We start from the raw sequence: 12,606 nt of genomic DNA on the forward strand, positions 1-12,606 counted from the left end.
GACCTATCATGCTATATTTGAAACATATTGTAGGGCCATACCTATACAAAACATGAAACGCGGATCTTGGGTCCTTAGCTTGAAAAAAATAAAAGGAGGCGGAGCTAATGCCTGATCAGAATTCTACCGGAGATAAAGTTAAATTCTGCTGTGATAAAACGCCATCCTGTTTAAACCACGTCAAGGATTATTTCTGAAATAGTATGGAGCTCAAATGCTTTTTCTCTTGCAGGTTTATCACAACTTGTGATAAACCTGCAAGAGAAAAAGCATTTGAGCTTGACAAGGTGAGTTTTTTTATTTCCTGCTTTTTAAACACGTGCTTTACAGTACAGGTTAGCTCTGAGTGTTAGCGAGGCTTGTCAGGCATTGTTTCTGATAACAACTTCCTGTGGGTCCGCTGCCGATTTGACGTCAGTTCGGATGAAATCTGTATCCGCTCGTTGTACACCCGTTTTAAAAAGATTTGGGTACGGAGGAAAAGAGAGGGTTTTATTTTCTGACGCTGCGTGAGTTCCCCGACGCACCGGGGTCATGTATGTATAAAAGACATCAAAGTGCATTTTGCATGATAGGTTCCCTTTAACTTTTGTCTAGTTTCTGAACAGATATGAGGAGCTGTGAGCTTGAGTGCCAACAGCTAACGGCTGATGTTGTTTTTCTGTGGTGGTTCTCATTGAAGATGACGTCACGGCTCCGCCTACACTGCGTTACTATAGTTACTGCCCCAGCTCTAAACTGTAATGGAAACGCAGCATAAAGTGAGCCAGTCCTAACAAGGCCTAACGAGGCCTAGCCATACCGAGCGAGGCCCTGTAGTGGAAATGCGCCATAAAACACCCACTAAAGTGGTCTCAAAAAGTTAAATCGCCTGCTAATGTATATGTAGGGTGCAGGATTTTTAATTAAAAATAATTGCTTTCTCCAATGCATCTGCATGGAGTTAAAATACATGTACAAAGTATTAAGGTTAATTTCTTAGACAATACTATACTCATATTCAACAAGGTTTTATTCATTATTTCAAGCTTTGACTCTTGTCTGAATAATCTATACTCAACATGTAATAGCAACATACTGCCATGCTAGCTGAGCTGATCATCATATTTAGTTTACTTTTTTTTATAGGGTTAGGTTACGGTAAAGAAATGTGGATATTCCAAACCCATAAAGTTATCTCAAAAGTTAAGCTCCTCACTGATGATTTTATGAATGCACAATCCAGTCAAAACATAAAGAACCATTTATTCTCCAATACAAACGTGTTCTATTCAACAAGGTCAATATATCCAGATTCACGTTTTGAGCATTTACTTGCTGTCCTGGCTGTACACGACCCCCACCTGCCTGCGAATCTCATCCTCCAACTCAGCCAGCAGCAGAGAGTCAGCATGGGAGACGACTGAACTCTCCTTCAGCCCTACATGGGAAATGTCACACTGTAAGAACATGTTTAGACTGAATCATACACTGTATACATGTATACATGCATACAGTTTGGGAACATAGTAAAAGCTCTTTAAGATTCCAGTGTTTCTGATGCCACCTTGTGTTGAAAGTATGAACAACAAGTCTAGAAACATGCCTGAACTGAGGTTATAAGAGTTGGGAATATAATTTACTTCAGTGACAACAGAGGCCTGTACTACGAAGCTGGTTCAACCTAACCTGGATATGTTTGAGTTAGCCGGTTGGCCCAATCCAAAACATACGCGCTCTGGCTAAACTGTACTACGACGCTGGTTATCAAGTGGATCGCTCAAGCCAGCCGTGTCCTATCTAGTTAGGTGCGCGTTCACATGAAAGGGGTGGTATTTGGAGCATTCGACCAATCTCAAACACGGACAAGCGTACTGACAGCGCAGCGTCATACTTCCTGAATGAAAAGTGAACTTTAATATTAGTCAAATATGAAGAAGTTAAACTTTAAACATCCATGACTTAAACACTTTATCCAGGATAAAAGCCACATAGCTGCACCTGCAAGGTGAATACAGCTGGTAAAAGAAAAAGTGTTTGAATGCGTACATTAACAGGTTTATGAAATCACTGCCCCGTCCAAGACACGAGTGGATCTGACTTTAATTAGGAGAATTTGACTCGAGTGTTTCATCAACTTAATGTGTTGCTTAAAATAATACTTCTGCATACAGTATGTGACACTGTGAGTGTTGCACGGCCAGATACGGCTCAAGAAGCTGACTCAAATAAGGAAATATATGATACATTATGATGTGATATGATATGAATGATAATGGGGCACATCGACGTCTGCACTCACAGTGCCGCGGACTGTACTTAATGTTACTCTGATCCGGTTACTTATGTTGTGGCAGATATTTAAGTAAGCTTTCTTAACGCTAATATTATAATAGTCAGATTGCTCTGAAGATGGGAGGGAATATTCTATTAATTTTCACGTTCACACAGTCAGTTGATTTTGGCCGGCCGTCTTTCCTGCAACGGCAGTTTTTCTGTATTTCCTCTATCCTGTAATATGAATTGATCGCTTTAAACTCCGCACACGGAGCTCTGATTGGTCAGCAGGCGGTGCTTTCACTGAGTTGATCTCTTAGCCTGCCACCTAACCTGCTCCGGAGCAGGTTTGCCGCTCAGCATAAGTTACCATGGAAATCTAGCCTGCTAAAAAGAGAACCAGCGTCGTAGGACCGGAAAGCCCGAGATTTCCCTGAAGTTAGCCGGCTAAGCGAAAATCCAGCTTCGTAGTACAGGCCTCAGGTCTCATTCTCTCCCGCAATAACAAACAGATGTATGAGTCACTTTTAATTTTTTTATTTTAATTGAATTATGAGTGCATTTGCAAGTAATGGATAAGTCATACCTTTGCAAAGGTTTAGTTTTTGTTAGCACCCGGTATAATGTCTCAAAAATATCTAGCTTTATATACATGAATGCATGGTTGGAGACCTCTGAAAATATATCTTAAAATATCTTGATTATCTTTTGAAATATATTAGTTTTAGTCCCATTTGATTATCACAAATGTGAGAACATTGACCTGAGCTGAATAGCTTTGATTACTGGCATTTTATATACTGCAATACATAAAATCCTTTTCCTATTGTACAAGAGAGGACTGCATAAGAAAAACATTAGGGATTAATCATGAAGACACTGCATAGCGACGTCTCCTGGAAGGTATGGTTCATTCAATTTAAGTGGTTAAAGGTTGCAAGAGTTGACAAAAAAAGAATTGAGTCACCTTTTTTCAGTAGTTATATATTATAGCTAAAGAACAAAAGAAAAATATATAATTTTGACTGCTTATTTTTCATCTAATCTTCTGTTTTGACAGATATTCCTTACCTGAACTTTCAGAAATCACAGATGAATATACACCTTCTAATTGTGCTTTTTTCTTTTTCTGGTTAATACGTAAATGAATTATTGTTGTAATGTAAATACAATCTAAAATATGCCTAAACTCACAGTACCTTTGAGCAAACACTGCCGGACCTCCTCTGCCTCGTAACGCATCCCTGTACTGTTGAGGAAGTTGAGGGGCAGATAAGGCTCTGGCACAGGGTACTGAGTCTCCTTCCCATTCACCTCTAATGACGTGGGGCACCACATGTGGTCAGGGATCTAAAGAGCATGCAACAGGGTATTTTCACAACAATAACATCAGACAATTATGACATATACAGTATAATATGTGAAGAGAAACTACATTTAACTCCCCTCCTGCTTCACACTTGCCCTTGTTCACATTTGAAACTTGAAAATAGTATATACAAATTGCAAATAGGATCTAACATTCAGACTATTTTTATTTAATTTGACTATGTGACCCTGCTGATGACCTACCCTGATGTTTCCCTTTGTGCCCGCAATAATGGTGTCATTGGGCAGCTGGACACCTGAAGAGCAGGAGAACACGGCCATCCTGTTCCTGGAGAACTTCAGAGTGACAACCACAGTCTCATCCACTCCTGCAATAACATACAGATGAGGTCATGCACAGGAACATTTTACTTGCATAAGAAATGACTGAGACATGCAAAACTGATTTGCTGCTAATCACATAAAAAATACAAGAATTTAGCAGTGTCGTTGTTTAAACAAGTGCAGTGTCTGCCATGTGTACTCTGCAAATAAAGTGTTGAGTTTGTTTATTACACTGTGCTTTATATTGAAGAATAAAACAGTGTATAAGAATGTAGGGCAAGAATAGATACCTGGACTATAAAAGCCTAACTTTTATTGTACCAGTTGAGGTGATATCTTATCGTACAGGAACACTCCCTTGGTTAAAGATTATCAATCCACATAAAATATGAATGATACTTTATACAAACAGTTTGCAAGCTGCAACCTTTTCATTTTGTTTTCTTATCAGGAGCTGCAAATGGCTTAGGTTATGGATAACAATGGTAGCACTGTTAACCTGTGTGTGATGTTTTTAAAGGTAAGAGAAAGCCGCGATGACTTCTTAATTACTTCAGACTCATATGAGCTATGTTCCCGACTTGTTATTGAAGTTACACAGCTTCAGAAAGGACATCTGTGACACCCTTTTCTCTTTTAATCACCTGTCTCCAGACAGACCCCCATGGCCTGGATGCTCTCCGGCTTCTCTCCGTTGAACACCATGCATATGAACTGCAGGCAGTAGATGCCGATGTCTAGAATTGCTCCTCCGCCCAGCTCCTTCTGACCCGACCTCGGCACGTGCGAAATCGGCACGCCAAACTCCGACCTCACCATCTTCACCTCTCCCACCTCCCCCTGTTCCACCAGCCGCCTGATCTCCACTGAGGCTGGGAAGAATCTGGTCCACACAGCCTGGGGAGGGCAGGAGGCTTTAGTGCTAGCTTTGTGTAATCTTATTTAGTAGTTGACTTACATTAGAAAGTTTTAATGTTAAGTTTGATTTTGCATGTGAAAAGTGGAGGAGACTACGGTGGCCGTCAGGTGCAAACGCGGAACACCGGCCAAAAACGCACACATAAGCGGGAAACACCTGCAAATAATGAAATGAAAAACAAACAAACCCTGAAAACAAATACAACAACAAAATGCTAAATGTACAGAAATGATGCAAACTAAATACAACACACAAACCCCAAAAACAAACGCAACAGAAAAATGCTGCAAATACAAAAACTATATGCAAAGTCAAAAACACATAGCTACAAACCCAAAAACAAATGCAAAACATACCGGAAGTGCTCCAGGCCTCTAGGGGGCTCGTTACGTGGAACGCGTTTGCACCTGGCGGCCACCGTAGGAGACAGACTAAAGCTATTGCAAATTGTATACATGTATTTGTGTGGACTGACTCCATCCTTACCTCCATGAGAAAGACATCATTCCTCTTGGCAGAGGACAGGATCTCCTTCACCTCCTTGGTGTTCATGGCCAGCGGCTTCTCACACAGCACGTTCTTCTTGGCATTTGTGAAGAGCAGGCAAGTGCTCAGATGGTAGGGGTGGATAACTCCAATGTACACAACATCTGCATTCACAAAAAGAGACAAACCAGAGATCATGCTGTGATGTTTTTCAATGTCAAAATATATATTACAGAAAGAAAAAAAACAGGAAATCAAGACAGTTGTGGTTCAAACTGAATACAAGAGTAGTAAAAGCGCCATCAAACAATCTGATGTGACCCAGGTCTGAAAGAAACCAACCTATGTCTGGATCTCTGGCCAGCTCCTCATAGCTGCCGTAAACTCGGGAGATGCTGTGCTTTGTGGCAAACTCCTGTGCATCCTCTAATTTACGAGCTGCCACAGCCACAACCTGTAAATCCAGTTTATAATATTATTCACCACAACAAGGTAATCTTGTTCCACCTTAATGAAAAGCCCCCAGAAAAAAAATGTGCTTGCAGAAACATGATAACACTGACTACTGGAAATGTGAATTTATTATTTCCATATTCAATTTTCTGTGTAAACTTAATAACTTAATGTTTCTCTTGCTAAAACTGTGCATTTCTCAGTGTTTGGAGGCAGCTATACTTTACAATAGTAACCCATCTATAGTCAGTTTAAAGATTCAATGAATATAGTCTTTATAGCAAAATGTTGTTTTTAAGTGGTAGGCTACGCAGCTATTTAATATTTTGCATTAATGTTTTCATTGTTGGGTACCGTAATTACTTGGTTATAGAGTACAAATAAAATGTAGGTGACCATTTAGTGTGTACTTTACGGTAAAAAAACAAAGCGTGCCAAAGTGTTAAAAAATGCTGCAGACTGTCGTTTGAAATGTCTATAAACTCTTTAAAGCTGCATGTTGCACATCATCAACACTGGATTAGGACTTTACTTTAACCATAGACTGTAAGAAATGCGTGTGAACTGTCCGCGGATACACACACTCAGCACGGAGCGAAAAGCCTCGCTGGGTTCTGTGTGTGTAGTCGAGAAACTAAAGATGTAAATGTGTGTGCGCTTCTGCTTCTGCTGGTACCTGGTGGTCTTCATGAGGAAGGGTCTTCAGAGCCACAGTGAAGTCATGACTGATCCTCCCCGCGCTGCAGATTCCCCACCTGGTTGCCATGTTGGACGAGTAGCATGTTCCTGGCTGCAGCCCCGGACAATAGGCTTGTTTGAGACGAGCTGCGGCTCGCCTCGAAAGTAGACGAGAATAGCCGATCGCAGCCGGGGGAGGTCTCAAAAAGCTCGCCTGAAGTCGGACAGCTCGGAGTCGGCTTCTTCTTCTTCTTCTTCTTCTTCTTCTCTCGGTTTTTTGGCGGATTTCAAACAACTTTAAGGTGCATACTGCCACCTCCGGAGTCGGCTTGACTCGGTTTGCATTTATAAATGCACACGGCATCTATTGCACGTCTGTCCGTCCTGGGAGAGGGATCCCTCCTCTGTTGCTCTCCCTGAGGTTTCTCCCATTTCCCCTTTAAACTGTGGGTTTTTCTCTGGAAGTGTTTCCTTGTATGATGTGAAACGTAAGGACAGAGGGTGTCGTATTGTCATACTGATATTCTGTACAAACTGTGAAGTCCACTGAGACAAATGTAACATTTGTGATATTGGGCTATATAAATAAACATTGATTGATTGATTGATAAAGAATGGACAAATGTGTTTAATCGTTAATGTCAGATATGTACTAAGTAAATACATTTGTTCCTGCTCAAGATTAGATTCAACTTTATTGTTATTGCACAGATTACAGGTACTGAGACAACGAAATGCAGTTTAGCTTCTAACCAGGAGTGCATAAAGCAGTAAAGTGAAAAGTAATGTACACAATCTACAGAATAAAATATAGAATGAATTGAATGATGAAAAAACAGTGAGGGGTATGAATACACTATATACACAGTAGCCTAGCCTAGTATGAACAGTGTGTTGTATGAATATGCTAAGATATATAAAGTATGACAACGGTAAGCAGTGCAAGTATAGTATAAAATATATAGATATTAATGTCATGATGATAAACATTGTGGAACAATGATGAAAAATGTGAATGGAAGTGGCGACGTAAAACTGACACAAAACAACAACACACTTTTGCCGAGCCAATGGAGAGTTTCATCTCCAGCACGGGGTAAAACCAAGCGGCAAACTCTGGGGAAGAGCCGGGACGCCAATACGGAAGTGCCACAAACTGCAGTTCATATATTGGCCGATAGGCGATGACTGCAGAAAGGAGCAATTTCCATAGACCCCAATGTTAAAATGCCCATTTTCACAGCAGAAAAAAAACGTTTCTAGCCCTGGCTCCAATACATTTTATTATGTATATAGTTAGATTCCACCTTCGTGATTATGAATCTGTGAGTGAATTGTTTTCTAACGCGACCCTTTTATTTATATTAGGTCTTAAAGTTTTTGCATAAATTAGGGCGTGGTCACATTGAGTGACAGCTCTGTCAGGTGACTGCTGCTGTTAGCTTTTTGTCTCTCTGCTAGCTGCTCCGTCCGTGAAGCTACAGGGACTGTGCCTGGTCAGTTCATCCAGGGAACACAACTTGATCCCGGCCGTGTTTGTTTGTTCTTCATGCTTATATATCGGACTATTGTGACTCGCTCTGCGGTTAAAACAGACGGTGCATGAATGCCGTTTTGCGGTAAGTGAAATTCGAGTACTTTATTTATGTGTTTATGATACGTAATGAATGTTAAGGCTTGGGTTTGCGTGTAAGCGAGTGGTAGCTATGCTCAAGTATGTAGACAAGCTAACGTCGAAGTAGTGTATGTGAAATCAACCTCACAATAAGATGTGTGTATATTACAATTATTAATGTCATATTTTCAAGATGATTACTTAGATATTACAATATGGTTGGTTGAGCTGGAGTTCATTATTGAGTTTACACGTTAACGTCACAGTCATCTGAAGAACGAACCCAAACGTTGTTGTTTTTATTAATTGCATTACCAAATTGGTATCAAATAAACAGTAACACAACAGCATTGGTAACACAACTTCCAAAGTTACAGTAAAATAAAAAGAACCCTGACTCGGACAATACACAATCCAACATGTTCAACAGAAGAGAATAAGTTATATTGTTTGTACACATGGTTCTTTACATATATATCTGTTTGTTTAAAGTTTCCAGGTGATGCAGACAGGATGGACCAGAGAGTGAGAGACAGAACTGGACTCCTCACAGCAGTGAACTTCAGCACAGGTACAAATACTCTTTTTTCATACTGTACAAAGAATCAAGAAAGATATTGGTTTAAATAAATGAAGTATTGACTTTAATACACTGATATACATTCCATTAAACAATACTAAATACTAGATCACCTACACATCAGTGAAGTTGAGGGTTTTTTCCATGCAAAGGGTTACATTTAGATGTTAACAAGCAAGTCAGCTTTCTAATTTAAGGTATTGAAGGCAAAGCTATTAGTGAGAACTGCTACTATTTATCTCTCAATATTGTCTGTAAAAAACGTGGTAAAAGTTATGATTTCAGTGAGAGAACAGAGCAAGCTTCTACAGTTGCACTAAGTTTTGATAACAGTTCAATATTATTTTGATAATAAAATATATTTCAATGTTGATGAATTTCATACTGTTCATTCATAATCTGATTGTCTTTGTAGCTCACTGTTGAAATAAAATAAAACATTACAATTACAAAATAATTATATCTACAGCCCCTAAACACAAACACACCTCTTTCATAAATAACACACTTGTTCTGCAATAATATGCTTTATGTTTCCTGTAATTTTTGTTAGGAAAGGACATGCCTGAAAGACACGACTCAACATGTTCTCCTTCTCTGAGGGTCAAGAAGAACATCCAAGAGGAAAATTAAAAGCTGATGTTATGAGATTTTAAGACCAGTACAGGACATTCACTAAGAAACTACTTTTATTGTGAAGTCAGCTGATCGAATGCACCTATTTCCACATCTACACTCCATCAGCTGATTAATTCTATTTGCCTCACTTTATGAGCTTCACAACATGTACCTTGTACCGCAGAGTTTGCAACGCAAATAAATGGGGCCAATCTTCAGTCGGATGTGAATGTGTAATCTAACATTTTCAGTAAGAATAATGGACAAAAGGAGTGCAAATACAAATTCAATTTATTGAAATCTGAACCAAAAGTTAATCAAACATGTTTTAAATAAAAAAGCACATATGGACAGAAGGTGTAAACCTATTAAATGTATAAGTAAACACATTTAGTCAAATAAAGTGACAGACAAGGCCTGATCAGGTGGTATCAGCTATGCATGGGCTCCTCCATCAGGCCTGATCCTCCTCACAGAGGAAAGACCCTCAGTCCTCTCCAAACCAACAGACAGGACGTCCATCACACGGAGGTTTCTCCCTGAAGTCTCTGCAGCTCTCTGGACACCACGCTGTCTCAATCCGTCCACACTGAATATGAGAGGGGAAAATGAAAATAATAAATGCTTTAGACAATAAGAAATATAAAGTTGACTGTTGAGTTGCTCAGTTTTTTTAGATTGTCAATACTATTACTGTATAACTAATATCTCAGGTTAAGAGGCACCTTATAGTTTTAATGATACAGTCTGGTTATAATGCGGTTTGGAGGAGGCCTCACAGGTAAGAGCACTAACTAGCTACCATCACATGCACCTTAGCTTAACTTAAATGTATTAAACGTATAATTAAGTGATAGCAAAATATAAATAACTAATGTCATGCAAACATATTAATATTTGCTTGATTCCAGTGTTGCATTTAGCACATTGCATACAAACGTTAAGGGATTTTAAGATTCTGAAGTATTATGCTAATAACTCAATAACTTAGATTATTATTTATAGTTTTGCTGAATAGTTTCATGTCCGCTTACCTTAGAAACGTAAAATGTGACGGCAGTGTGCTGATGGGGAAGCATGTTAGCTTAGCTTCTTAGCTTGAGCTAGCTCTGTTACTTCCCAGCTGGAGGCAGAAGGTCCCGCCTCGGCTCCGCCTCTTTGCCCTTATTTGGAGCAGGCTGGAGCAGGCGGGAGTTAGACTCAGACGTCACTGTCGAGCCGTTAGTGGCCGACTCCGCCTACTAAGGGCTTCTCGGCAACTCTGCAGAATCCTATGGGTGACGTCACGGACCCTACGTCCATTTATATATACAGTCTATGGCCGTGTCTCAATTCAGGGGTTTCATCCTTCGAAGGGTGCATTCGTAGACCGCATACGTCACTTCCGCCGAAAGAAGGCTGTCCCAATTTAAAAAAAAGACGAGACTCCTCCGAATGCGGCCCACGAATGCAGCCTACTTTTCCCCAATTTGAAGGATACATCTGATGTACACTCCGCGGCCTACCATATCCCAGGGTGCAATACGCGCAGGGAAGAGTGAGTTTTTTTCAAATGAAATGGCTTCCGGTCTCCCCAGCAGAGTGGATTTAAAGGGCCCATGTCATGTAGTGATGGGAATTCCGGCTCTTCTTGGTGAGCCGGATCATTTGGCTCGGCTCACCAAGAAGAGCCGGCTCTTTCGGCTCCCAAACGGCTCTTCAGTTTACCACATATTATACCTTTTATAATTCAATCAAATGTAGCCTTGTTTTGACTAATGATTTATATGTGTACACATATCACTTAAATTATTCAATACATCCTTTGTACGGAAGTATTCAAAAGTAAAAATGACATGTTTAATATCAATTATTTGCTGTGGCCAATTGTTTTCATTGCATTTACAGACCCTTGTATCTCTCTGATACCACCCAATGAATGCACAGACTTGCTTGTCGAACCACGCTACACAAAGCAGATAGCAACACCTATAACAAAACCCGAGGTGACAGGGCTTTCAGTGTTGCAGCTCCTAGACTGTGGAACAGCCTCCCAGTACATATCCGGACTGCTGAGTCTATTGAACTTTTTAAATCTCAGCTAAAAACTCACCTCTTTGCACTGGCTTTTAATACTAGTTGAACATTACATTTTTACATTTGTATGTGTTTTTTAAAAAATATTTTTCTAGTTATTGTGCTTTTTATCATGTTTTTAATTATTGTTTTATTATTGTACTCCCATTGTGTTATTTAATATGTATTGCCTGTACAGCACTTTGGTCAACTGAAGGTTGTTTTAAATGTGCTATATAAATAAATAAAGATTGAGATTGAGATAAAAACTTAAGCATAGACATTTTAAAAAATGGGCTACTCTATCGACATTTTAAAATTATATTTAAAGAAAAGGCCCTGACTAAACAGCAGGGCTCTATTTCAGTATTAACTATAGAAAAAAAGACAGCAACAGCTGACATCAAATCTTTGCCGAGCCCAAGGATAATCATAAATAAATAACATAGTGAAAATAAATATATTGCAATGCTCAGTACAGCAGCATCCAACCGTCTCTAATCATAAAAAAACATAATAAAAATAAATGTATTGCAATGCTCAAAACAGCAGCATCCAACAGTCTCTAATCCTTGGATATTACATGTCACTGCATGCATGCACGGAGCAGCTGTAGCGCGGAGATCATCATATCATTCTGTCTTGTATTACTTAACAACAACAAAATAACAAAAAAAAACGGCTCGTTCGCGGGCGCGAGCCGGCTCCCGTCGTTCACTTAAAAGAGCCGGCTCTTTGAGCCGGCTCGTTCGCGACCGACACATCACTAATGTCATGGCCATTTCCACTGATCATAATTACATTGTTGAGGTATACTAAAATAGATTTATACTGTGCAATTTTCCAAACTCACATTGGTTTCGCATACAGCATCTCTGTCAAGCATGTGAATTCAGCAGTATTCACTTTCTCCACTAAACGACTCGTTGGAGCTCTTGCCCCCCCCTCCCTGTGAGCCTAGTGTGCTCCGATTGGTCAGCTCGGCCACTCGTTCTGATTAGTCAACCACCAGAGAGGCTGCGCCCATGTCAGTGCTTTTCCCGGCTGCTCTCAGCGTAACATCAGTCTTATCATGGCGTCGGTACAGCGGTATATTTTATATACATATATATTTTTAACTGTTGTTATAGAAGAGTGTGACGGCCTCAGGGCCTTTGTCTTACGGTGGGGTGGAGCTGAAGAGGGTAATCAGCGCGATCACGGACACCTCCGTAGCCGGTGCTATTAATCCCAGCGGCCCGGAGTCTCTCTCCAAAGCGGCTGCAGAAGGACGAACTGAGCGACCCTCTCCCC

The 12,606-nt window shown here is 40.1% G+C and overlaps 1 protein-coding gene across 1 annotated transcript; it reads right to left on the reverse strand.

Moving 5' to 3' along the window:
• Positions 1 to 1,225: 1,225 nt before the first annotated feature.
• On the reverse strand, positions 1,226 to 6,678 carry LOC117482636 (trans-1,2-dihydrobenzene-1,2-diol dehydrogenase-like). The gene is made up of 7 exons (XM_034130798.1): positions 6,444 to 6,678; positions 5,657 to 5,768; positions 5,315 to 5,478; positions 4,554 to 4,806; positions 3,829 to 3,953; positions 3,456 to 3,606; positions 1,226 to 1,420 (listed from the first exon to the last, which is right to left on the reverse strand). The coding sequence occupies exons 1-7, from the start codon at positions 6,531 to 6,533 to the stop codon at positions 1,311 to 1,313; spliced, it is 1,005 nt and encodes a 334-aa protein (XP_033986689.1). The 5' UTR covers positions 6,534 to 6,678; the 3' UTR covers positions 1,226 to 1,310.
• Between the last annotated feature and the right edge of the window lie 5,928 nt (positions 6,679 to 12,606).

The sequence above is a fragment of the Trematomus bernacchii genome, unplaced genomic scaffold, assembly GCF_902827165.1.
Source record: "Trematomus bernacchii unplaced genomic scaffold, fTreBer1.1, whole genome shotgun sequence".
Taxonomy (NCBI): Eukaryota; Metazoa; Chordata; class Actinopteri; order Perciformes; family Nototheniidae; genus Trematomus; species Trematomus bernacchii.